Consider the following 27,584-nt stretch of genomic DNA (forward strand, 5'->3'; position numbering starts at 1 on the left):
ATTTATTTGTGTGGTTTGTTTCCTCTGAGGCTTAAAACAAAGTCTACAGTGAAACAGATGGTTTTATGCATCTCTAAATTAACAAGCCAAACAGGCCAAACCAGGAATGTGGCAAACAGGCCAAAATAGATTAAACATGACTCTTTACTTATCATGTCACTTAAATCTATTTTTAAGAATTAAAATATACAGTAATGGTAAAGAAGCCATAAATGTTCCAGCTCTGGAATATACTTCTTCCTAATTTTAGTAAACCATCCAACACACAAATTGCAAGAAATAACAACTCTTAAGCATGCTGTCTCTGCAAGTGGTTTAGAAAGTGCAGCCTGTGTAACTGTACCCACAGGGCACAGCAGCTCTTGGCATAGGCAACAATTGTTCTGTTGAGAGCTCTGAGGTAGAAACGTGTCTTTTGGGGACTGAGGATGTATCCCATGCCTTGTGCCCAAATTTGAGGAGCTGTTTGAAATCCCCAAGGCCTCTTGAGGAGGCTCTGGATGGTCTTTGGCAGTCATCAGTGCTGCCCTGTTCTTCCCTTCTTCAAAACTCAGCTGGTTTCTAGAGTCTGTATTTGAGCAGAGGGATTGGGTGATGGTAACCAGTCCTGTTTCCAGCTCCAGTATAGAGGGGCAAGAGGGGTTTGTTACCACAGATACCAGGCAGTGCTGGGGACCATTTAATGTTTCTAATGAAATGTGTAGGTCCAAGGTCACTCAAAAAGAAGAGACAGCTACAAAAAATTCCAGCTGTATTTTTAAATCTGGTGGAAGATCCTTCCATAACCATCAGATTGTGTGTTTCTTGCTGATTTTAGGATGTAATCAATTAGCTTCCTACAGCAACAAGGCATTCAGCATAGAATCAATTAGCTTTGTACAGTAACAAGGTGGTAAGCATAAAATCAAGAATGCACGGTAACTGAATAAAATAGTAGTGAAAGTATTTACTGGAGATAAGAGGATGATCAAATAGTTGAATTTCTGAGGTTCCAGAAATGAGATAAATCCCAGGTGAATTCTCCCTCCTGGGACACAACATCACTTTTCCAGAAGCAACTCCCAGCACAGCTGCTTCTCCCCACTTTGCTTGATTTCCTTCTGAGTGATGGCACAAGCAGTTGTCCTTAACTAACTTCTCCCAGGAATCTTGGGTGGAACCCTACCACCAACCCAATCAAAACAATTTATTTTTCTTTTCAAGCCCAGTGCAACGACTGTAAATTCAGTAAAATCTGTTTTGCGCTGCTTAAGTGATGTGTTACAGTCCACACCTAAAAGCCACGAAGTGAGAAAAAACCCAGGGGCTGGGTGTCCTGGCTATCTTGAATAGCTGCGCTAATATTTATCCCAAAGTTTGGAAATGAAGTCACTCCCAAACAAATGGTGATAGACGCCAGAGCATTTTTAACATGTTGGGCTGCAGCCACGCATCCCCTGACTGCGCGCCAGCCGTTCCACTGCAGTGAGCTCGGCCTCGTGCCACCGCCTTTCCATCCTCCAGTCATTTCCTCATACAAAAACTCTGGTTTCTCTTGACCTCCTCTCTTTTCTCTGCTCAACACCCATGGGACATTCAGTCCACCTTTGGAAAATATTCCACTGTTTTCTCTTAAGAGACCCTCGGCTGCCTCTCGCTCGCACCATTTTCAGTTGTACGTCATGCTGTGTTTTTTCCTGGGAAGGATATTAGCCTGCACAGTCCTCTGCACTTCCAAGCGTGAGCCCACACATTGCACAAATTAACTTTGTATTTATAGCACGCAGGAGCATTGCCACAGAGGAGAGGGATTTGGGTGGAAACTTGTAGCTCTGTAGTTACTCAAGAAACATGGAAGGTAATTCGATTTCTGCAAGAAGGCGTCTCAAAACCCCAGGGATTTTATCTGGTTCTACGAGTGTTTGGGAAATATTGGAAAAGTGCAAGGCATCGGAGAAGTGCCATCTTGTTCCTTAGGAAACGAAAGGATTTCACTGCAGGATGCTTTGAGAGGAGGAGCAGGGAGCTGAGTGGATGTCATTGAGCTAAATGGTTTGGACGGGTGCACCAATCACAGGGTAAAAAAACTGGCTGGATGGTCAAGTCCAAAGAGTGGTGGTGAATGGAACTAAATCCAGTTAGTGGCCAGTCAAAAGGGGTGTTCCCCAGGGCTCAGTACTGGGGCCAGCACTGTTTAATATCCTTATCAATGATCTGGAGGGATTTAGATGATGTGTGGATGTGGCACTTGGGGACACGGTTTAGTGGTGGCCTTGGCAGTGCTGGGTTGATGGCTGGACCTGATGATATTAGAGGTCTTTTCCAACCTAAACTATTCTGTGAGTCAAAGGTGGGTGTTGTTGGTAGCCAGTCCCAGTGCTGAAATTCTCTGATCATTTCATAACCCTCTTGAACAGAGATTCCAGGATTAAGCAGGACATTTGCTGCCTGCTGTGGAAGAGCAGCAGACCTGAGACCCCCTCATTTACCAGGCTGGGCCTGCACTATTGACTGCTGCGACTATTTCAGCTGCTACAATCCTGTGTTTAGGGTCACATCCAGTTTGGATATCTTCAAAACTTCCTGAAGAGGTAGAATATGTGATCTTACAATATTTTGGCCATTCCAAATAGCAAAGTCTCATCAAATAAGCTCAAATGCAAATGGTTTTTTGCGTGTATTGGCTTCATCTGTCTTGACTTCAAGTCTTCCACTTTCATGCCCCTCTTCAAATGGTGGGTTTTTTCCCAGTCAGGCCCCTGTTTTAGCTCTTTCTTGTATCCTTTGTCTTTCTTCCTCCACAATATTCCTCAATTTCTCAACTACCTCATTTTCTAATGCTGGCAATTGTCATCCTTGTCTATTTTTTAGAAGAATTTGTCTACAAAGTAGGTATATTTTTTATCTTTGGACAATTTTCAGGAGTAAAAATCTTTCATTTCTTTTCCATTCCCTTACTGTAAAAGATGTGATATTGCAATATTTATATATATTCATGTAATGGATATGTGGCCAAAATATTTGTGATACAAACTCTATCTCCTCAAACTAGGTGGGTGCATACTTGCTGTTATTTCCAAGGCAGAGAGACCCTAAATAGGATTTATGCCTCACTCAGGGCTAGATTTATCTGAGTATTTAGTCATTTACCTGTTTTTGAAATTAGTGAGAATCAGTTTTAAAGATTAGCCTATGGGTTTATGTATCTCCCGGCCTTCAAGTGAAACTTCAGCTCCAGAATAAATACATTAAATACCTTTTCATTTGAATAACTGAAATCAATGGGAGTTATGCAGCTGGGGGCTTTGGAAAGTCCCTGGAGTCTTTCACCTGCATCTTTCAGCACTACATATGTCTTTGAAATTGTGGCCCTGAGGCGCTGTTGAATATGTTATCTGTCCTCTTTAATAGGATGTACATGATACTACTATTATAGATGAGGTTTCTGCTTTCGTTTCTCTGGCTGATGAGGGATGAAGATTTGCAGGTACAGAACAGCAAGTCCCTAATGAGAGGAGAGGGCAGAAATGCCATCGGTTTTCTAACTGGCAGTTGGATAAAAACCTGAAAGCATGTCTAATTCAAGCTGTTAAAAAGAAAGTGATGATTGAATACATTGAAATAATGGGGCACCCTGTCTCCAGAATCATGCTTTTTAAACTAAAAAAGCAGTCTTTTTAGATGGGAAGGATAGTTCAGTAATGTGGAATTTGACTGGATTTTTGAAAATTAAATAATTCATAGGCACCAATGCTCATTATTTAAAATCAGTTTATTTCAGTATGTTCACTTGAAAGCTGAACTAACTCTAAGAAGTTCCACAAATAACAAATATAAGTCCAGCTCTATTCATCTGAGGCACTTCAGCTGTCAGTAGCTGAATTACAGCTTGTTTGAAAGCTTAAACATATGTATGTGAGTTAACTCCACGTTTAGGTGGATCATTATAAACCAGTAATTGTGACTGGTGTGAACAGTGTCTGAAAAGGCCTCATGGGGTTATTTTTGTTCATTATCTTGATTGCCACCCTCCAGTGGAAGTTGTAGTTGTGATTGGGAATTCAGGAGCTCCTGCAGGAAAGACCCTCTCAGAACTCTTACAGGTTGTGCTCGTTTTCACAGGGATATTATTCCCAATGTCAGTTAGGTGAACATTGCTCATTATTATTACCTGGAATGTGCCTTGCTGCCCTGTTGGACATAGCACAGAGCATCACACAGAATTTGGTACCATCCTCAAGGCAGAGGGTAGGTGCTGTTAAAAGATAGATTTTTCTTTTACTCCAAATACCAACATGAGTTTTAGCCATAAAGGTTGCAGCCAGGGACTTTTGAGTTGTGACAGTGTGGTTGGTGTGATGGAGTGTGGATAATTAGGATCAGCTTTCAAATTCTGGATGCTTTTTTGAACCAAACCACTTAGATTTGAAGAGGTCACCATATTTATTGGATTGACACCACACCCCTATCCCTTGTAGTAACATGATAAATCAATCTGCTTAATTATTTTATGATGCTATAGTTGATTTTATTAACATGATCTTGAGACAGTAATTCAGAAAAACACCAAGTCTTTTGGTGCAAAGGTAATTTACAGTGTTTAGAAAAACTTCTCAGAGCAATGGTTTGTGGCAAAAATGAGGAGTTCCAAGAGCCTGCGGGAGGAACTAAGAAAAGTAAATTAGTCATGAAGTCAGAAAACAAAGTCTGTGACCTTTCTGAAGCCAGTGTTACAGTCGAAGACCAGATAGAGACCCATAACATGAAGTTACCTAGTGCCTTGCCAACACATCTGCTCAGGGGAATGTTTTTCATTTTGATCAGGAGCAGCTAACTTGGACTTGGTAACACCTACTGACTCTCACACCAGGGAAGGTAAATCAGGACTCGGGCTCATATTTGCATAGAAAATGCCAGATTCTTATCTCTTTTTTTGTAATGTGCATTGCCAAGCTCTTCTAAAACTGCCTCTTGCCTCTGGTTCTGAGCAGAATGATAGATGTTTTCCAAATCGGAGATCACAGTTTGACCTTTAAGTTTCATGTGTGTTGTGTGCTTTCATTATTCTTTTTTCTGTGTGATGCTCAACAAAGATTTCAGGAAAAAAAGGAGTTCCTCTTTGAGGAAATTAGGAAATGCCTTGTAAGACCTAGAAAGGGAGACTTGGGAACCCTGGATTTTGCCTGATGACTTTCTGTGTGACCATAGTACATCCACCCAAGGAATTCATGTAATATTATTCCTGTGGGATTAAGAGAAAGCTTTGGGAATGTTAGAAATGCTACTTTGGGATCTTCAAAAGCACGAAGGAGGTGATGAAAATCGAAGAGGATAGTGGTGTTTGAAGTGGGACCACAGAAATATAAAGTGAGAGGGGAACGCTCTTCGGAGGGTCAGATTACAAAAGTTTGTGCTCAGTATCCACCATGACATTTCTGGTTCCTATTCTGTAATTCAAAACAGACGTTTCTTACAGAAATAGACAATCACTGGATGCCCACCAGGCACTGAGGCTTTGCTGCAGATAATTACGATCTGATGAATGAGCTGCGTCTCGGGCTGGGCTCTAACAATGGTTTGCCAGGAGCTCTGCCATCCCACGGGGAAGGAGCTGATGCTCTCCAGCTCCTCCAGTATCGCTCTGGCAGAGACCCACACATGGTCCCTGCTCTGCCTGGGAGCACGTAGCCATCGGTAGTTTCTGCAGCAGTAGTTGGGTAAGGATGCTGGGTGATCAAAGAGCAGGCTAATCAGGCTGGATGGATCAGCAGTTTGTGGCGGCTGGAAAACCAGATGCATCTTGTTTTGTGCCCTCTCCAAATGGTCAGATGTGCCCTCTGACGGCCGCTGTCGCTGGGTCGGAGCCGTCTGACATTGATGGTGGCCTGAGGTGGAAACTATTAGATGTCCACAGGGGGTGTGTGCTCAGGAGCCCGAGGAAGCGGCGCCCACCCGAGCGTGAGGCACAATCCATGGAGCTGCAGAGGGTGTGCCTCGGGATGAACACGATGATTTATGGTTCAGCGGGATGGAGCCGTGGTTGTGTTGTGATGAAGAGGGCTGCCTTTTGCATAGCAGATACTAACAAACTTTGCAAGGCTGGGAACTCCTTCAAACTGCATGAATGAGTTTGCCTGTGACTTGCCAAAATGTGCAGATTGTTCTCCTATTGCGCATCGGTTTAATTAGAGATTCAGGGAACCACCTGACTTTCCCTAAGAGCCCTGCCAGCTCTATCAGCAGGTAACCTGCTCTGCACCAGGACTTGCAGAACTGCAGGCCAGTGATTACTATTTGTGTTACAGCAGCTTTCAAAATTCCCTTTTAGGCTTGGGGCCTGCTTTGCTCAATACTAAAAACTTTCCAGTGCTGCTTTTACAAAGCATGAGGCACCTCACAGGCTCCTGGCTTGCCTTTAGTTTTTTGATGTATTCTATGTGCTTACTGTGCTGACTTGAAATTTGCTCAAGGCAGAAGAATTATAAAATTAGCAGGGAGGGACAGACGAAAAAAGTAAATGAAGTCTTTGTTTTTCTTATGTAGCACCAATCTGTGCCAGCCTGATTTCTAAACAGAAACTTTAAATAGAAATGCATGTTTTCCTTTGAAATATCCCAGAAAAAGAAAGCAAAGTTATCCCAAAATAGTTAGTGAACTACAATAGCTTGATGAAAGTCTCTTTAGAGTGTTTCACTATGCTTTGAATTCTTTGAGATTTACTCAGCCTTCTTCATCACCCTCTATAAATGCTGAATCACTCTAGGACATCTAACGGGATTTAATGCATTCACCACCTTCAGTTCAGGAGCTGTGATTTTGGGATAGTCTCTGTCCTTTCTTTTCCTATGCAGCAACTTAATTTTTGATGTACTGATCTAGGATCATACTGATCTGTTGGTACAAACCAGGATGTCCTACTGAAGCACATGGAGGTGCAGTGCTGTGAAAGAACTGTGCACTTGTTTTCACACCTATGTGTATTTATTGCACGGACATCTGAACGTGTATATCCACTGTCTGACTACCTCTGCTTTGAAACAGTAGGTTTCAAAGTTGTGAGTTGCTCTCAAGCCTGGGGCTTTCTGATTCCACACATTGTTTGGTCATTTTCTGCCCTCTACACTGTGCTGCATTATCTCAACTCTGCTTTCCTATTGAAATAACAGGCGGAAATTTGGAGAATCTGATCGTGGAGGCAACTGTGTGCACTTTTCATGAATGTTTGAGAGCAGAACATTCAGCTGCTTGGATCTTGTATCTCTACTAGTTTCCTGAAACAAATAAGTGCAATTTAGGCCATGCTGGAAAAAAAGAAAAGCATCTATTTCAGCATGTTATCTATCTGCAGTGAGACACTATCAGCAAAGCCACAGTTTAGCTTAGAGAAAGATGCTCTGTGAAGAGAGGTTGGACTCATCCTGATTAATGAAACCAAGACCCCGAGCTTTGAATTGGCCCACTGTCTTGCACAAAATCCAGGATCCCAAGAGAACCAAGCAGCTTTTTAGAGTGCTTGTGCTTTTCTGTTCATTCACAGTTTGTTTGTTAGATGTCGTTTGCATGAACAGTCAAGCAGTGTTTTAATTCTGTTCCATCGACGTTTTCAAGCCAAGTTTCCCTTTGGCACAGAACAGCGATACAGTTGTTCGGTTACTCAACTATTGTTAAAAGAGGCTTAGGTTAAGAGAGGGAGAGCAATTTGGATTATGCTTTATGAACTAATTAAATACTTATTTACATGCTGTGTTTGCTGTCCCCTGTACACAGAAGTTCTGGTTTAGGACTCATTTCATGTGTAGGTAATTTACAGCTTATTTCAACCTCATATCCTTGATGCATGTGCTTTCTTCTCACCACACAAAGAGGGAGACAAATTATTATCTCTGAGTCCCTTGACAATGCACAAGGGTCTTCTTCCTGGGGGAAAGAATTTTTGTAAAGCAAAATATGTGTTTATGTCTTACCTTTTTATAATCTCTGTTCAGCAATGGTCCTCAGAGAAAAAATAAGAGATTTTTAAAAATGTCAGAATACAAAGTTAGCCTTCTTGAGTCTTATTTAGACATGTAAAGAGATTATCCAATTTCTGGAGGGGTTGTTTACAAAGCACATCTGAACAGATCAGCTGCTTCTACACCTGAATGAAAATGGCAGCCTGAAGCCAATTATAGTCATGGGTTCCTCATCCACCATCTTCCAGCCAAGGATCTGCTTGCTCATCAACCAGCAACAAGCCTGGATTCCAGGCATCCCCCAGCATGTTCCCCAGGTGCCTGGGCAGGTGACCTGGAGGGCGTGAACCTGCTCCTGGAGCTGTGGTTCAGCCACACCACTTCCAACCCATCAGCACAGGACACTCAGGACTGTTGAAAACTTGGATGTCTACCAAGCATAAAATAAAGCCCTTCTAGCAAAAAATACTGATGAAATGAATTAAAATTCACTTTAAAATGTCAACAGGGATTGCTTAGCAAAGCCTACACTGATGCATTTAATTTTAATGATTTTTGCAGAGATAAAAGATGGGCCATTAAAACTGGGGCTGATGAAAGTAACAGGATGTTATTTACCGTGTTTCAAATGAAAGGTTTTCTGAAAGTTATTTATTAGCTTGGAGTAATGAATCTAGTTTGCAGGAATAAATGAAATTTAGGTCCAGCCAGCAAAGCAGTCCAGTTTGGTGCAACCTTTACCAAGGGAAGGAGGTTTTAGGAGAGGCACTTGCCTTGCAGGGAATCTATCTGCCTCTTCTAATTTGTAAAGCTAAACCCCTGCCACTTGGCTGAGTCTCATGCAGTCTTCATCACTGAATACTTAAACCAGCCTCTTTAACAGTTAATATTTGCCTAGCTTGCGTGTAGTAGTGTTTCCTCAGTAATCATTATTCATCCACATTTCATTCTCTAAATATTTACAGTTTTCTTTTCTGCGTTCCTGGGGTGATTTTCCCCCGTGCGTGTTTAGTTATGTAGCTCTACTATAAAAAAAAAAAGACAGTTTTAATTTGCTGGCATTTTGTAGCTTTTGTTCTGCTTGCAGAGTTTAACATTGATGAGTTTTGACAGACAACAAAGCCAGCCCATGTGCCTGACCAGCTTTTTGAGGGAGGTATATCCTCTTGGCAGAGTGTGAGGTGATGGGTCCCAGATGGAAGAGTTGCAGGGTGCAGCTGAGCTGGTTCAGTGAATTGCTCTTGGGAGAGAGGTCCTGTTCCTCTGCTCACTGTCCCCTTCCCCACCTGTAGTCCTGCCCAGCAGAGAGATATTTGGGATTCAGCAGGCACACATGGGTCAGCTCTGCTGCATCATGTAGGTGCACCATGATACCTCCAAGTCCATTTAGGCTGGCACTTATGTACCTGTTAATCTGCAATCTCCGATTATGTGTTGATCTTAAATGATTTCTTGAATTATGACCTGTTGGGAGGCTACAACAGAGTCTGGAAAAGAAAACATTCCCTCTCGCATTAGTGGGGTTTTTCATGTTTTATATGTGAACACAAAGTGGTCTCTGGACTGATGACAGAGCATAAAAGGTACTGCTGTATCACTGCTTTCATAGTTACTTGCTGCCAGTACCATCATTAAAGTGCTGAACTCTTTTGCAGGTTAATGAAATTTATCATGATGAGTCCCTGGGTGCTCACATTAATGTTGTCTTGGTGAGGATAATCCTGCTGAGCTACGGCAAGGTAAGTAAAGGTTAATTTAAATGGAGAATATCAATATCTATAAACTTCACTTGTTTATGAACAGTGTAGTTAATGGTGACTTGTATTGGTTTTGTATTGTAATTCATATATTGTCCTTACCAGTCTATGAATATAAAGAACTTTTATGTTTATATATATTTGTTTACCATTTGAACTAGACATTTCAAATAATTTCAGTTTCTTCTGGGTTTTCCCTTTCTCATTTGAAGTTGTTGCTTAGCTGTGGCAGTCTGTATTTTCAGATTTGTTTGGAATAATCCACAAAACATAGAGAGCATTTTGGTTCCTAAAGAAAACACGAGGTGTTCTGGTAGAACTGTATGTAAGCGACAATAAACACAAGATCAGTTCTGCAAGATGCTGAGGGCTACAGCCTCTTTCTAAGAACTCATTTATACTTGTGCTTATTATCAGTGGGACTGATACATGTACTTAAAGTTAAATGGGAGTTCTGTGGAATAGGGGCCGGAAGGCAAGAGCTCTGCAGATCAAATCTGTAATAAAGAATATTAAGTGTTTTTTCTCTCACTGTTCCTATGGAGGGGGTTACTCCACAGGCAAAACTTGAGTACAGAGGAACAAAATGTTAAATGCGTTTCAAAAGTATTGATCAGTTCAGTACCTGTGCCCTATTATTGTCACATCAACATCTAATTCCATGGAAACAGGAAGAGGGCGTTTCAAGTCTGTTGATAAACACTTTGGTTAAGGACATGTGATTTTAGCTCTCTAACACAGCAGCATGCCCAGCTGCTCAGAGCAGAGTGTTAAAGTCTAAGGCACCTTTCTGTAACTGGAGTTGCTGGCATTTGCATGTTCATGTAGTGAACCTGGGTTCTGGAAGACTCCATGTCTGTTCATGGAAGTTGTTGGAATGCTGTCGGCAAAAAGCCTGTGCAGATGTGTCAGTGGTGAAGCTCTACTGACATTCACCCATTTATCCTGCTCGATATCAGCTGAGAATTTTCCTCCCTGGTGCAAATGAGGGAGCTCTGAGGTTTAGTCTGGACTCTGCTGGAGACTGGTTACCTGGATTTGGGTTAATTTTTTTTATTGGAGCTTCCCCATCTGAGAGCTAAACACAGGAATTCATCTCTGCTTTTCCTGCAGTGATGTAGGTGATGATGAAGTTACGTGTTCTGGATAAGCTTAATCAAGTGTATGTCCTAAAATAAAAGGTAAAAAAGGTCATATTTGCCATTTTGAGACCGAAAGTTTATGGTGTGTGTAGTTAACATTGAATTACAAAATAATTGAAATACCTTTGTGATTGCTGTAACAACAACAATTTGAGGGATTGCAGATTGACTAATCTCTTAAAAATCTGAGGTTGCAATATTGGTGGAAGCCAACAGAATTAGTACATGGGCTAGTCACTTCTTTGCAGTCTTTAGTTCCTGGGTATTTCATGATTGTTATGTGTGTCTATCTTCAGCTCTATAAATCTGTACCAGTCTGAACTCTGATAACTTTGCCATTTTTCTGATGGCAGACAGTAACTACAGCAGTCTTCATTCCATTTTAAGAATCTTTATTTTCTTGTGAAGAGCAAAGACTTGTCCACTTATAATTTGAAAGTTATCGACTTCATATTAATCTTCTTTGGAGAGGAGAGTGGGGTGGAAGACAGAAGCCATCACTTCATGGTGGGTCTTTGGCCACATCACAAAAGCAGCAGTTGCAGGTAGCACTGTGTAATCTGCTTGTGGATGCACTGCTTGGGGATTCTAGATCCATAATCTGCAGTGGACAATGTTGCAGCTTCTGAGCTGTCCTGCTGGTTTCAGAAGGCCATAAGGTGTCATAATTCCACTGTCACAAGCTTGCCCTAAATAGCCAAGAAGATAATTTTTCTTGCATTTCTATATCTGATTCTTATTTACATGAAAGGCAATTTATGGCTTTCTGAAAAAAGTAAAAGGTATGTAAAAGATATAATTTCAAAGCTCCTCTACCTTACCGTGTGGGGACCTGCATGCCATGGCTGTATAAGAATACATTCTTTTATGTTCATATTTTAAAGCTCCTGATCAGAGGACTAGTACTGGGGAGTAGAAGGTGAGGAGATTTCTCTTCAGAGGTTTGGAATTATTTAGCAGTGGAAAAGCAGAGACAAAAGGTGCAGCATTCTTACTTCCATAACTTGCTCCGAGGAATTAGAACAAAGCCTTCAATCCTTTACTGTCCCACACATCAGTATTAACAATTTTTCAGGAATATATATTCAAAGTACATAATAAAATAAATGCAAGTTTCTTGCATGTGCAAGTTAAGGCAGTGCATGAATGAAGCAGCCTGGTTGGCTTCACAGTATGAAAATATTATCCCAGTCTTGTTTGAGTAAGATTTCTTTTGAAAGCATGGAGCTGATATCTTCAGATTCATTTGCTTCACTGCAGGCAATTTATACACATTATCAAGGGTGCCATTTAAATAATCATAATAATTACATTATGGTTCTGTAATTGATGAAGTATGTACCATCAACGTCAGTTTTATGACAGCACTCTCAGCTATTGCCAATTCTCCACCCCTGAGAAGTCTTCTACTGTATTGTGGGGTTTTTTTTAGAGGATTATTTTATTTTATACAATATGTCATCTGTTGATAAGAATAATATGGACAACACTTGAGTTGCATAGCAACCAACCTTTCACTGGTTCTTGCTTGAAGGTACTCCACTCCTTCAAATGTACTTATTTTTTAATGTTCTCAAACACAGGCAACTGTACATTCAGAAGTTTCAATAATTTCAGGAATTGCATTAATTGCCCTGGTAAGGTGAAAAAATGGAAGATATTCCTCTCTGATCACATGCTGAAATTACTTCAGGGACAAATTCAAGAGATCTGACATGGTTTTACTGAACTAGTACATTGTGTAAGTTATCACCTCTGGACATTGAGGGCATGGCAGGTTGAGCCCTGCCAAGGAGCACCAGGCTTGGGTGGTGTGTTTGGGGAGCAGGCAGAGTGTGGCTGGGCTGTGGCTGGGGCAGGTTTGCAGGAGCCACCAGCCCTTCCCTGACTCCCCACTCTTCTCTCAGTACTTCAAACCAATGATGTACCAGAGGGACTGATGTGAAGGCTTCAGCTGTGCGTGGCTGCTGCCCACTCATTTATCAATTCCACCATTAGGATAGAAAAATGTGTTCTGCAAAGGCTGCTTCGTATCTGCAGTGGCTCCAGAAGCCCCCATGGATTTCTCTGCATTTTCTTGACATTGACTCCCAAAGTCCCAGGCTCTTTTGATGGGATGGGATACTGCAAATAAGTAAACAGGGTACATGCAGTGCATTTTTCTTCAAATGGGAAAAAGATGAGCTGGCTCGCTCCTGCCTTTTTGACTTCAGTAGTAGGAAGATTGGTTCCAAATTTTGGAAGCTGTGGATACATTTGAGATTAATATAATTCAATGTTTGGGCAAATTATTCCACTTAGACCTATTTTGGTTGTAAGGGCTCTGTAATCCAGCTAGCTCTAGGATACTGAGGGAAATAAGCAGAGCAACCACTATCACCAAGTGCAGAGGAGGTGGCAAGAGATGAGCTGAGAATGCATTTAAAAAATCCTGACTGGTTATTATAAAATTTGTTTGGAAACATTTAAATCCTGAGCACTGCATAAAATCCTCTCATCGCCTCTTTGAGGTGGATGAATAAAGATTATTATTCCCACTTCACAGCTAAAAAAACAACGATGTTAAGAGTTATTTTCCAAGGCCACACGGAAGGCCACTGGCAGGCTGGGGATAAGACCTCATAAATTCCTGGCTCCAGCCCCACGCTCTGTCCATCGACAATGGTGACTCTGTGTGCAGATGAGCTGCCCTTGCACAGCACAGGGAAAAGCACACACATTAGCTGGGATGGGTGTAATTAACACAGTGATTAATGAAAAAAATTAGAGTTTTGCAGGAACTGCAGGGGTTTCAATAAATGCAGCTACCTGAGGATTTGTGATGGTTATTTCTTGGGAAATCTGAATGAGGCAGTGCAGGAACCCCGTAACTCCTTTGGAGCAACGTGCTGCTGGAGCCACCTGTATTCGGGCTGGAGCAGGCTGGGATAGGCTGAGGGATGGTGTGTCTGCTCCATACTCATCTGGAAGTGCAACCAGTAAGGAGAGAAAAGTCACGTAAGCTATCAACCAGTGTTGGCCCCAGAATGAGTGGTTGGACTCTGGCTGTGTGTCACCTTGGTTAAATTGAAAGAGGAACCTGACCACTGAGGCAGAAAGCCTTTCAAAAAGATTAGGGGAGGGAAGAAAATCCAAATGGCTTTAAGATGGCAGGTCAGGAAGAAGGTACTGTGGGCTGGATGCCTAAAATCTCACAGGACAGGACGGTTAACTGAGAAGGATTTTTCAACTGTGTATGTCTGAGATATTGGCAGAGCTCCTGCTGCCTTCATTCGGGACAAGATTTTACCTTTGATATTTTCATAAAATGATGCTCTCTTTATCTCTGCCATCTGACCTTTTCATGTCTAAGCTCAATACAAGCAAGGAAGATGTTCCTGGTTCAGCCAGGATGGAAAGTGCTGCTTTGGTCTGAATCAGTTTCTTCTCTCTGTTTCCCAGTGGGAGGCCTTGGAAGGACAAACCAGGTTTACCCCCTAAATCTGGTGTTCATCCTTACCATTTTGCTGCTGACCTTGGATGGAGGGAAAGGGATGAGTGCCTCCACCTATCTACACTTTTCCCAGGAAAGTGCCAAAACTCTGGCTGAGAGCATTTGTGCCTGGCAATGCAAGGAGGTTCTTAGCTGCACATTATGGTCACAGAACAGCTGTGCTTGGAATGGACCTCTGGGCACCATCTAGTCCAACTCCCCTGCTAAACACAAGGTCATTTGGAGCAGCTTGTTCAAGACCTCGCCCAGCTGTATTTTGAATATTTCCAGAGACTCCATAGTCTCTCTGGGCAACCCTTCCCAATGTTTGGCCATTTTTATAGTAAAACTACAGTAACACTCCTAAAGACTTTTTTACTTGCCCATTGCCTCTTGTCCTTTCTCTGGATACTACTGAGAATACTCTGTCTCAGTCATCTTCATTCCCTGCCCAGTAGCTACTTATAGAAGTTGAGAGTTTCTCCAGGCTCCTCTTCTCCAGCCTCTCCTTGTATTAGAAGGTCACTGATGTGAATTGAGTATCTTAGTTTTCCTCTGACATTGGTAGATGCAGAAGACCTGAAAGAATCAGCAGGAATCAAGCCCTGATCTTGCAGTGTGCTATACAAATGTGTCTGAAGATGGAGTTGTTGACCCCAGCATTTGGCCATCTCCAGTGTGGCCAAACCAGTTCTGCACAGGCTGAGTTGCAAGGCCAGAACCTGCATATTATATAGCATTTTGGCTGATGTTCATGTTTTTGCACTGTTTTCATATGCTTAGGGTAGGGATAAAGGGAAGAGATATTGTCCCTCCTGTTTTTTATCTGGGTGAATTGTTGAATTCCCTTATTTATGTATTAGACTCATAGCTTATAATTTCCTAATGTGTTTTGTTGGGACCTTGAAGAATGTGGAGCTGGCTGATAGCATAAACAGTACTTTGTATTCCTGATCTGCTTACATTTATACAGAATTAGAGACTGAAAAATGTTTACAAACTGCTGCCATAAGAAAGCTTTACAAATCCTTTGAATGCGAAATGACAGTTTGCTGAATGAGCTATTTTTGTTAGTTCAGTTACCATGGACACTCAATAATTGTATTTATTTATTTTTTCCTTGTCTTGTTCAGGATGAGAGAAGAATATAGAAGATCTAATCCAATATCCAATGAACAATAGGAGTGCCAAGTAGAAGCAATGTAAACAGTGTGTTTTGCAGAGCCTTTACACATTCAAGAAGGGAAAGACATATGTTAAATTGTTTCCCGAATGTGTGCACTGCTCTGGTCCAACTTTTGCTACCATAGTTTGAAGCCTATCATGTTAAACAAATTTCAGCTCCTCCTGGAGCTACTGAAGAGCTGCAAAGCCTTCTCCGTTGGTACTCTTGGAGCACCACCTAATGGATGAGTTAGGAAAGGTACCAAGCTTCTAACCAGACTAAATTTCTTATGTTCTTATCATTAAGTACCTGCTAATCAAGACCCTTGCAAGCTTGTACCCAGTGATGCCAAATGACAGATAAATAAAACAGTTCATTAAGGGGAGCTGCCATTTTGTGGTGATACTTGTCTGTCTTTCACATGGGCTGGCAGCGTGAACATTCTTGAAAGGTTTGGGTAGAACATAGTCTAAATTTGCAGTTTTCTTCTAAGATGACTTTGAAATTGTTAAAGAAAAAAAAATCTCATATTTCCCACTTGTCCAACAATCCCCACAAGGATCTGAAGGACCTTTCAGTCAGCTTCATGAGTGACTTGTTCTTCAGTGTCTTCATGTGAGAGAACTGAACATCACACTGATAACTTCCCAAAGGACAAGACAGGTGGCAAAGAGGGCTCAAAGACCTCTCTAATGACTCTCAACACTTTCTCAATGCCCTTCTTTGCCTCTTTGTATGAATGGTAGTTGCAGCTCAGTTGTCTTCTATTTTTTTTAGTTTTTTTCTGCTGCTTCCATCTAAGGAAGGGAGTGAAGAAGAACTGAAGGCAGAATCAAAAAAGGAAGGCAAATGGAAAGCATTGGTAGATGTTGAGTTTCCCAGAGAAAGGGCTTCAGCTGATTCTCTAGGGCAGATTGTCCTCATAACCCTCTGTGGTGTCTCCTCGCCTGGGGGATGTTCTCCCAGCTCAGCCCTTTCCACTTCTTGGCCAACATCTCCATCTGTTTCCATCAGCAGTTCAGAGAGTTTTTTGCCTTTCTTGCTGTGAGAAGGAAAGTTTCTCTTTCCATTGGCAGTTTTCCTACTGATCAGCTGAGTAATGCTCTCCACAGGCCTGCTGTCCTGTTTGGAAAGAGGTCCTTCCCAGCCAGGTCAGAGCTCCCAGCCAGCTGCAGGACCTGCGTGTTCCTGGCAGTGCAGGCCCTTTGCTGGCCAACAGTAACACCTACACCTCTTCTCCATGTGCAGCCTGCTGGCCCCCAAACTTTCTCTGTTTGCAGTGTGACAAAGAGGGATTTTACCTTACAGTCCTTATTACTGTACACAGCTCATCTCTTGTTCTCCTTCTCCTTTTGCTTTGTCCATTTAATAAGGGGTTGGGCTTTCTTGAGTCTGATGAAAGCTCCCCATTGACTTCCAACAGTAAATATTATCAAGTGTTCTCTGACATCTCTACAAGAGTAATTTTTTGGACAACATCCCTCCAAAACATATGACATCTGCCCTGTCTACTAACAAGTTCTGCCGGGTCCCATGATTTCCTGAGCTCCTTTCTTGCAGGACAGCAGCATTTATCTGTAAAAGCAAGGCAGCTGGAAAAGCAGATAAAAATGCAATATAAAGGCATATCTGGCTTAGGAAATCTCTGATCCAAAGACCACTGGAGCCTTGGAAGTTATTTAGAGGGAAACACTACACTATATTTGTGCTCCTCTAATTCCCTTCCCTGGACATCCCATTGCCTACTGTCAGATGACAACCATGGTATATGTGGTTCTTTGGTTGCAGCCAGAGCAGTTTCATAGCCCAGTGAGGTTGACTCACTGTCACATTGATGGTTCTCTGGCCATGCAGGATTTGCTGTTAGTACTGTTGCAGCCTTTCTGATTTGAAAGCCCTTGGCAATTTGCAGAAAGTGGGAGTTCAGGTGAAAATTTGCTAGGAATCAAATGGGTTTCTGTTTTCAGGCTGTTACATTACTGTGAGGAAAGACAAGGGATTAGTGGCCAGATGACTTGAGTGCTCAGTGGACTTTCAGTACTCAGCAGGTAGAACTGAGTTTTCCCTCTCACTCTTTGCAAGTCCTCCTCACTGACACAGGACCTCAACTCGCTGTTTACATTTGTAGGACATGGACACTCAAAATAATGGACTTCCTACTGGATGCCTCATTTCCCAACTTAAAGAGCAGTAAGGCTTAATTTTATGTGCCAAATTTCTGATGTTAAAATTGTGTCATTGGCAAAAAAATTGGGTCAACTGAAATGTATTATAGACTTGTTTTTTCTCAGCTTCCCCTACAAAGCCAAAGGGGTTTTCTTCATTTTCCCCATTGTGTTGGATGCAAACCCACGACAATGCTCCACATTAACTGGTTGGTGCTCCTTTCATTTGCTTGGAAACAAACTAAAATCAGCGTTTTGGTCAGAGATTTCTTTGCAAATAATTGGATATTCTTAAACAAAGAACATGTTGATAGTGTGCATTTTTTCTTTGTTTTCTGATCAATGCATCTTATAAGATGTAATGATTTTCGTTTGGTACAATGTACAGAGGGAGGTCATTGTGAGTTAAGGAACTATTAGCAAACACTACACAACTGGAGATTTCTCAGCTTCATTTTACAGCATTCTTTGCTTTTTGAGTCTTGCAGTCAGATTTCTCATTGAACTCCTTGAAGGGATTGATCTCTTTTGTGTGGCTTTGGAGAAATGAGAACAGTGGAGACGATGTAGATAGGTTTTGTGCTTGTTTGCTTGTTTGTTTTTGGTTAACCACTGATGGATGCTATTGAAGACCTCAGCAATGGTCAAACTGTTTGTAGTGGTTTGAACCAGGTTTTCCCCCTGAAACTAAGAAAGTGGTAACCCCCAGGGGGTGGTGACCCTTGGGGCTTGACCAATCAGTGCTCCTGCAAAATATAAACATATCTCTGGAGACCGAAAAGGAAGCAGTGGTACTTGTTGGAAGAAGAAGAGGTGGCCATGTTGTAGAGGCCACGAGGAGAAGGGGCTCCGGCCCCTTAGGGGGCTTTGCCCCCCCAGCCCCCGGTTGGGGGGCTGCAGGGACTCAGAACTGGGCTGAGTGCCTGTGGCTAAGAGCTGGGAGAATTTCTCCCGGTAGGCAGCCTTGGGAGACGCTGGGAGCAGACGGAGCAGCAGTAGACACAGCAGCGTCCGAAGAGCAGTGGCAAAGAGCCAACTGATAAGGACCAAAAGGAGCAGCAGAAGCCGGTATGCTGCATGGAAGACACAGAGATGTCTGAAGAGAAGGAAGAAGCAGCAGCAGGAGTAGAACCGAGCCAGCAGCAGGAACAGAGTTTTGGAGGGTAAGAACTGGACAAACCAAAACCCCCAAACTCACTAGAGACCCCTCCGAGAAAAGAGGAGGGGGTGGTGGACTGAGAGGAGTCCTAAAGTGCAATATGCACTGCTGAGAGGAGCTAGGAAGCTCATGGCCTCCTGAGAGATAAGCCAGGACGGCCGAAGGAATGTGTGTGTGTGGGGGGTGACCTTGGCCCCCCCTGCTCCAGCTTCAGAGAAGCTGGCAGCCATCTTTGAGGCAGAGCATGGGAGCTCTGCACAGGGGCTTGATTTCCCCTGAGGATACCAGACCGTCACGAAGACCCCGGTGCTTCGTGATATGACCATGGTGTAGCGGCCGTGTCTGGGGTTACGCAGCCCATGGAAAGACCCCCTGTTTGAAGACGGGGGCCGAGAGAGGCTTGGAAGACCTCCCTCGTGTGTGCTGGCAGAGAGCCAGCAACTACTACTGCTGCCTAGAAGAGAAGACACAGAAAGCCTACTGCCTAGAGAGAGCCTGCTGCTAACAGACTGGAAGGGGTCTTTTCTTATTCTTCTCTCCTGGACTTTTATTTGGAGGGAGAAGAGATTGGGCCCATTGTAAATATTATTGTCATGGTAGAGATAGATATAGAGTTAAGATTGTATGCAATGTATTATAGTATTTATTTATGTGTATAGTCTTTGTAATATATTCCTTCCCCCATATTGAGTCTCGTGTTTTTGTCTGGAAAAACCCATCTCACATGGGGTTGAGATGTGGGTGGGGGGCTAGGAATCGGAATTGGATTTTGGGCCTTGCTGAAACCATGACACTGTTTAACTGACTAGGATTTTTGCTTGAAGAGCCAGGATTTTGCCCTGTAATAGTGACTCAAAGTTTCTTTAAGTCTGTTCTTATAAATACACAAAGATGCAATAAAGGCACCACAACTGTCCCACCATTTAAAATACAGTTATTAGTTCAATTTCCAAGGGAATGATGGCTGGAAGCAGTATGATCCAGCGTAGGATTATATTACAACTTTTTCATTCCGCAGTGGTATCAGAATCCAAACCGAGCCTCTATTTGGTTTATTAATTTGTTTTTCTGAACATTTGCAGAATTCTAATATCTTAGTTTTGCCAAAATCAGACCTCAGTTTGGCAGACACTTCTTTTATCAATTCCAGTTGTTCTTCCACAACCCTTTGAGGATTTTCTGTTTCATGTAGTCAATATTCTCTGTACTTCATCATGCACTCAATTACAGGACACGTCAAATTCATCTGTATTTAAACACGAATTATATTACTTCTCTCTTATTTTTGGCCTAGGGTAGGTTTTGCTCTCCATTAAGTATTTTGGAATGACAAATACTTGCATTAGAGTATAGCATCTAAATTGTAGTGGTTTGTGTTATGATTACAGTGTTGTCATGGTAATATAATTTTTGCAAATGGAAAGCCAGGGTTCACATATGTAGTTCTTAAAAATCCTGGAAGGCCTGGGACAGGTCAATTAGTCATACATTTTATAGCATCCCACATACAATAAGCTTTCTAAAGTCTTAGCTGTGCACAATATTAAGTAGAATAAGCTGAGAATTCTTACAAAAGTACTATTGCAAAGAAAAAAAAAAAGGCAAATGTAGTAGTTGCATTTCAAAATACCCTTCTCTTTCTTGTTCAAGAAAATAGCCCTTTGCACCTCATCTAACATGTCAGAGCATTTGAGCCAGCCAAGCTGTGTCAGCACACCACCCATGTAATGTGTGGTTTACATGGAGAATGGCACACCACAGTTATATCAGACAGAAAGGGCTGCTGCTATATATGGCTGCTACAGTTATATGTTCTACCCTCTGAATGATCTTCACATGCGTAATGAGATAAAGAAAACGCAGTTTAAAAGGCAGTCATCGAAAAGGTCCATTTCTGAAAGTAATGATTCAAGTACAGCTGAAAAAGCACGCTTAGTTTTACACATGGAGCCCGGGCTTTTAATAAATAACTCTTGGTGTCTTTTTTTTTCCTGAACATGTGCAGTCTATGAGTCTGATAGAGATTGGGAACCCTTCACAAAGCCTGGAGAACGTGTGTCGCTGGGCCTACCTGCAGCAGAAACCTGACACTGGGCACGCGGAGTACCACGACCACGCCATCTTCCTCACGAGGCAGGATTTTGGTCCATCAGGCATGCAAGGTAAGATGTACAGCCACGTTTGTTTTGCATTTGTGTTTATCACTGAGCAAGTCTGGTCATGCAAAGTTTAGCTGTGTTACCTTTTGCTTGGTTTTGGTCGGTGTTTTCTTTCCCCAAGAGCTCTGCATAGGTTTCAGCTGTAACTGCTTTACTTGCTATTTTATCCTTTCTTTCTGATTACTTATTGCATCATTTCTGTGCTCTTACTGAAGCCAAGAAAATGGGATCCGTATGTAAACAGTAATGAAAATGCCCGAAGATTAAAGAATAGATTTTGTGTTTAAAAAGTTACAAAGCTTTTGCTGTGTTACAGCCCAATGGCCAAGAAATATTGTTACACAGAGGTCTGGCACAACAGGGCCAAGTGCTGTCCATTTTTTCCTTTTTTTCAGAGCTCTACCTCCTGTGAGATCAGGTTTTTCACCAGAGAGGAGAAATCTCAGAGCTTTCCCATTCCTTTTGAGTTGGCCAGATCTGCTGTCTACACAGGGCTGGGGTTTTGCCGTGAGGGCTGGAACTGAACTGAGCTCCTCCTGAGCTGTAACTCAGCAGCATGTGGTGTCCTTTGCCTCTGTTGTCTTATGCACTTGGAAAAAGCAATTGCAGGATGGTCCTAGAGGTGACAAGAGTTTTCTTGGTGAGCCAGGAAGTTTTAATTTGTCCAACAAGCTGGTTTCATCTGTTTCATAGATGAGGGAGCACTGTTAAATGTTTGGGGGCAGAGGTTTCCTGAAAGGAGCACTCCAACTATACTTGTGTCACAACAAAAGACAGATGTTCACCCTAGAGCCTCCCACCACGTTGCCTTTCTGTATTGTTCATTTTCTGAAACACCTGGTGTTTCTCTCAGGCTACGCTCCAGTCACTGGGATGTGTCATCCTGTCCGAAGCTGCACTCTCAACCATGAAGATGGTTTTTCATCTGCATTTGTGGTGGCTCACGAAACTGGACATGTGTGAGTAGAACTGTGGACATCTGTGTTGTACCTTTAAAGGTCTTTGATACAGAGAAATACTGATGACATTGGAAAGATGCCGTTGATGTAAAGAACTAATATTCAGGGTTAACTCCAGTTTCAGGTCTCAGCTCTCGCTAAGCTTTCTTTACGATCTTAAGTAAGCTTTATATTTGGGGATTTTCAAATGGAAAAAAGAACTAATGCCAAAATATCTTCCAGGACTGCTGTGAGAGTAGGTTGAATGATGTATTGTAGTCTCCTGGTGGAAATGTAAAGTACTCATAATGATGAAACATGAATTCATTGAGCCAGCAGAACACGATTCTTGCAAACAATCCGTACTAAATAAGCACATCATCTGTATATGTTACTGCTGATAAAGGAAACAATACTGTATAGAAGTTGTGGTTACAACTATTCTATATATTTCATATAAAATCTGCAATCATTTTACTTACTGATGTTATTAGAACCAATGACTGGGCAGCAGTTGTCAGAGCTTTGGCTTCTTCCAGATCATTTTCGCTTCCCTGTTTGCAGAGAACACCCGCTGATTTCCTATTTTCTCTTTGGTAGAACAACAGTTCCCAGAAGGCTTTTTCTGAACAGTTTCAATCTATTCTGTCTTCCCTAAGAAAGCCTGCAGGCCCTTTCTCTTTTTTGTATCAGTTATTAAGGGCTTTGAACAAGAAAGTGCCAAAATGTATTGAAATCACTGTAAACCTATCTTAGTTAGACAGGGACATAGATTTGATACCCAGATGGTATTTGATTCCAGAATTTTTGAATTAGGATTAAAAAGAATACAGTGGGAGCTTTTAAAGAGATACCACTGAAGAATGTTTGTAATCCCTCAAGTCCCATTCAGCCCCAATCTGTTAATTTGTATTAACTATGGACAGATACTGCCCATGTTGGTCCAAGAGTGCTCATTAAAAAATGCAATATAAGATCTTAAAAAAGGAAAGTAGAAAACATATAATACAGTCAAAAAGAAATCTTAAAATATCTGTAACTTGGGGAAATTTTCTAGAAAGCACCCAACACTTTCCAGGCTGTTTCACATTTAAACAATGTGGGATTGCTCCTGGGCAATAGCAGCAACTTGTCTGAACTAGCTTCCATTGTGGTGTCTTTCCTTTTTTTCCATGCAAAGGACTTGTCTACAGTTGCAAAATACTTTGAATTAAGCCAAGGTGTGATTTTTTTTTTTTTTAGAATTTAAATGAATTCCTGAATAGCTCCGAATTGGAGCATGAGTAAATTTCTATTAGTACTGCTGGAGGGTGGACTGGCTCAATAATTCAGAAATGGATTCATTTAGCTGTAGTAACTCACAAATGTCATGTTCACAGGAGCCCAGAAAAGGCATTTTTAGTCTTTATAGGCTAATGGCATGAAAGTACTCTCAAGGGTCAGTGCTTCCAGACTAGCTCTTCAGCTTCAGCCTCTGATTTCTCATGGCTTTGCTCATGTGGACAAGAGTCAAGGGACTTCAGCACCTTGCTGCTCTTGCCTAAAGGAGCTGAGGAAAAAAAATCTCATCCAAATTGGAGATGAGATAAGAAAAGGATTTAATTAAGTAACAAGACACCCGAGTGCCCCTGTGCCTCAGTTGTTACAACTTATAATACTGCCTGTCCAATCCGAAGTTCTCCCACCCTGTGACTTTTGCCCTAATCCACCCTCGGTCCACCCCTCGAGAATTGGGGCTAGGGGCTTTTCGAGACCACTTCTTCATCATCTTCGTCTTCTTCAGAGCAAAAGGGTACATGGTCACCCGGTTCTTGACTGTACTTTTGCGGTTCAGGCCAAGGTACAAGTGTTCTTTAAACAAAATGGGCCTGCTTTGACAAGAGACTGAACATTTTCTAATGGATATCGATATGGGGCACATGGAATGGGGTAATAGGGGTTGAGGAATGTGTAAACTACTGTGCTAAAGGGTAAAGGAATAAGGGCTGCTGCTTCTAAAATCTACTTCTACTATATAACTACTTATAAAGCTTATAAAAATTAGAAAAATCAAAAAAACCAGATGGACCTTAAGGCATCACTGCCATCAACCCCTGGTGGCCTTTGGGACATGGAAGCACTCCGAGTTCAGCTGTGATGTAACTGTGCTGTGTCTCTCCTGTGCGGGGCAGTTTAGGCATGGAGCACGATGGCCAAGGGAACAGATGTGGGGACGAGGTGCGCCTGGGCAGCATCATGGCCCCCCTGGTGCAGGCTGCCTTCCACCGCTTCCACTGGTCCCGCTGCAGCCAGCAGGAGCTGAACAGATACCTCCAGTGAGTAGCTGCCAGTAGTAGCCTCTCCCCTTTAATTAGGAAGCATGTCAGAACAATTCACCCAGCATTCGTGCTTTGCCCCTTTTGTTAGTTACTCATGTGGAGTCGAGTAAAACGAACACAGAATCCCCTCCCTGCCCATCAGGAATGACATTCTTTCCCACTAACTACAAGTTCTCAATTAGTTTTATTTCAGCCCATTTTAAATTGTTTGTGTTTCATTTACATCTGTTCATTTTCTGGACATTTAGAGAGTATACACTGTCCTCTCAGGGGTGTTGAGAAGGCACTATTGTGAATCTCATTGCTATCTTTCCTCCCTCCCTGCTGTAACCCCTGGATGGAGGAGTGCTTTTGCTACCCAGCAGCATGGTGTCTGTCTTACAGATACCACATTTGGCTTCAAGGACCATTTGTTGCTTATGATACCTGTCAATGATAAGATGGTGCTGCTTAAAGGCAAAAATCTGCCCTTTAAGTTCTCAGGGCTTTTTTTTGGCTTTAATAGATATCTAAAGAGAGAACATGGTCCTAGAATTAGTTCTTCAGTTGCTAGTTTTCCTTTAAGTACCTAAATGAAAAAGTCATTTAAACAGCTTTATCCATGCCCCTTGCCTTCCTTTTGGACCTGATGCTTCAGGCATTAGGGCTGTGCTGGAGTTCCCTGAAAAGCTCTACTGTTTATGACCATGGTTTTGCTCCTTACAGAAAAAGAAAAACTTCCCCCTGTTTTTATGTGCAAGTTGTACAGAAAAATCCGGGGAAACTACTAGGATAAGCAGCAAAATCTGAAAATTAGTAGGAAAAAATGCAGAGAAATACAAGAAGAAAACATGAGTCAGTCTTTTTGTCCGTATTTTTATTATCTTAGATATCTTAGGTGTGGCAATAAGGAATAAAAATATTGTGAGGCAAGTGTGATTGTTTCAATTATCAAGATCCTCCAGAGCTTTAGCCATTAAATAAAAATCATCTGGCCTAGAGGGCTGCTTTACATTCTTTTAAATACAACTATTTTTAAAATGCCTTATAACAAAGCAGAACGATGGTTTGCTTTGAAGTAAATCAAACCTCAAAATTCTGCTTTCAGCTATTGGTATCTTCAAGGCAACCTTAATGATTGCCAGGACAGACTCGTGTATGGTGTCCTCATGTCTGTTAAATAACTCGGAGACATTTCAGAGATCCTGTGGACTGTGTTGGTCTTGTGAATTAACCAGTGCTTTTACAGTGTTAACCATTTGGTGATACTGGCACCAGTCCTCTGTCCCCCACGTGACTTGGTCAGATGTAATTCTAATATATTACAGGCCGTCCTCCCTCCTTAGTAGGAGAGGAGAAACTTCCACGTTCATCACACAGAAAGGAAACTTAGTCTGTGAGTGAGCTGCTGCTTCTCAGCGAGGACACAGGGAAACTGCAGGCTTAGTGGTATTGTGGGCTGGTTACCCTGGCCTCTGCTTTTGAAACTTCACTTGAAAGACAGTTGCAGGCAGCAAGAAATTCCACAAATGGAAAATTAATTAAACTTTCTTTTCTTCTTGGTCTCATGTGGATTCTTCCTTTGATTCCTTTCACATAGGGAGCCTGGAGACTGATAGGAATTTACCTGCAAGCTAAATGGAAATTACAAAGGAAGGGCTTCAGAAAAAAAAAATATATAGAATCCATTAAAGGTGGATACAAAATGATAAAGTGAATGTGAGTGTAATTGCAATATTAGCTGCTCTTCACAACCAGCATCTGAGAAATTGTAGGCTCTGTTTTGTTTGGAACAAAAAGGCAATGAAACCACAAACACTGTGCAAGTCTCACAGCCCCATCTGTTACTGTAATTTTTGCCTGTTGCAGTTCCTATGATTGTCTGCGTGATGATCCCTTCGAACATGACTGGCCTTCCCTTCCACAGCTGCCAGGAATTCACTACTCCATGAATGAGCAGTGCCGGTTTGATTTTGGTTTGGGCTACATGATGTGCACAGCTGTGAGTACTTAACTTTGCCTTCTGCTATTTCTCATCCAGGAGGGTTCTAAGTGTCTCTGAAATGTCCTTAATAGGGACAGAGTAGTGAAGCCCACAAGGAAAGGTGTTGTGTCCCCTTAGCTGTAAGCAAGGATTAACAACTGAATGTTGACAAATGCGTTATTTTAAATAGATCTTGTATTTTTTTTTTTAAACTGAAGTGACAGAAATAAATAATAAATAAAGTTTCATAAATATCTGTAGACTTCAAGCAAACAAACTTGCTGCATTATTGAGCCTCCTCTTGCTGGCAGCTAGTTATTTTGCTACAAAACTCCCACCCAGATGTGGAGGAGATGGATTTTCTGGCACATCTTGTAGTGCTAGCACAGGGCAGCATGATTTTATGATCCAATTTTATGGAAAGTGTGATGCATTTTGATACCTAGCAGGAGAAAATAAGCATGACAGCAAGTAAAGCAACTTGCAAGGGCTCTTGATGACATGGTTGGCTCTTGTGTATGAGGAAAACAAGAGGCAAAGTCTAAATTTAAAGCAAGGCGAGATTAGCGTAATTCTCAGTGGATTGGCCTCAGAAAATAGTCTTCGGCAGCTGAGCTGTGCCTCCCACCTTCAGGTCCTCAAATAGGGCAAAATACTAAATGGAAAGAGATGTTTTCAACTGGTGTGGCAGCTGCTGACACATAACGTTTCAGCTTCCATTCCCATCTGCAGGAATATGTGTGCCGAGCAGTCTCTCCACATAATGGATGAGAACCTTCAGAGCATCAGCTCTAGTATTGTCTCTTGACACAATTCCCACTGCTGCTGGCTTAGAAGAAAGTCCCAGCCAAAGAGAGTCTTTTCTTACACCCATTCTCCAGAGCCTGGGCAATGGAGGCGTTCTAGTCATCTTTGTTCAGAATAGCCAAAAGCGTGTGCAGACATCATGTTTTATTATGTTTTGTGATGGGTGATTCTCATCCTCTCTTATAGAAGTGTTTGCATTGCAGATAAAACGCTGATTTATTCATCAGATCAGGGTTCTGATCTCAAATTTCCATCCTCCTAAGAAGGTGATTACAACACCTGAACTTCAGTCAGAGCAGCTCGTTTCTGTCTGCCATGGGTGCTCAAGGATTTTTTGCTTTGTTTGCCAAGTGAAGCAGCACCGTTCAGAGAAGCTGTAAGGAAAGGCTGTGTTTGTCCTACCATCTGGGAAAAATGGTTCTCCCCTTGCCCAGTCAGCCTTTGGTCACTAGTGTAAGACTATTTTTGCCTGACTTTATTCCATCTCATGCAGGTCGGATCTCACTTCAAAGCCACTGATGATTCTGTGTGAAAGCTCAAACATGCTCAATCCACAGACATCCCACTGTTCCTCAGGAACCAGTGCTAATCATTTTATACCTAGGAAA

The 27,584-nt window shown here is 42.1% G+C and overlaps 1 protein-coding gene across 1 annotated transcript in view; it reads left to right on the forward strand.

Moving 5' to 3' along the window:
- The window catches only part of ADAMTS2 (ADAM metallopeptidase with thrombospondin type 1 motif 2), a 172,227-nt gene that overhangs the window by 116,806 nt on the left and 27,837 nt on the right, over positions 1-27,584 (forward strand). The window contains exons 5-9 of the mRNA XM_027682751.1: positions 9,587-9,670; positions 20,797-20,953; positions 21,804-21,909; positions 24,060-24,203; positions 26,055-26,187. Coding sequence (XP_027538552.1) covers positions 9,587-9,670; positions 20,797-20,953; positions 21,804-21,909; positions 24,060-24,203; positions 26,055-26,187 — 624 coding nt within the window. The remainder of the gene's footprint in view (positions 1-9,586; positions 9,671-20,796; positions 20,954-21,803; positions 21,910-24,059; positions 24,204-26,054; positions 26,188-27,584) is intronic.

Source organism: Neopelma chrysocephalum, unplaced genomic scaffold (assembly GCF_003984885.1).
Source record: "Neopelma chrysocephalum unplaced genomic scaffold, ASM398488v2 Primary Assembly neopelma1_63, whole genome shotgun sequence".
Classification (NCBI taxonomy): Eukaryota; Metazoa; Chordata; class Aves; order Passeriformes; family Pipridae; genus Neopelma; species Neopelma chrysocephalum.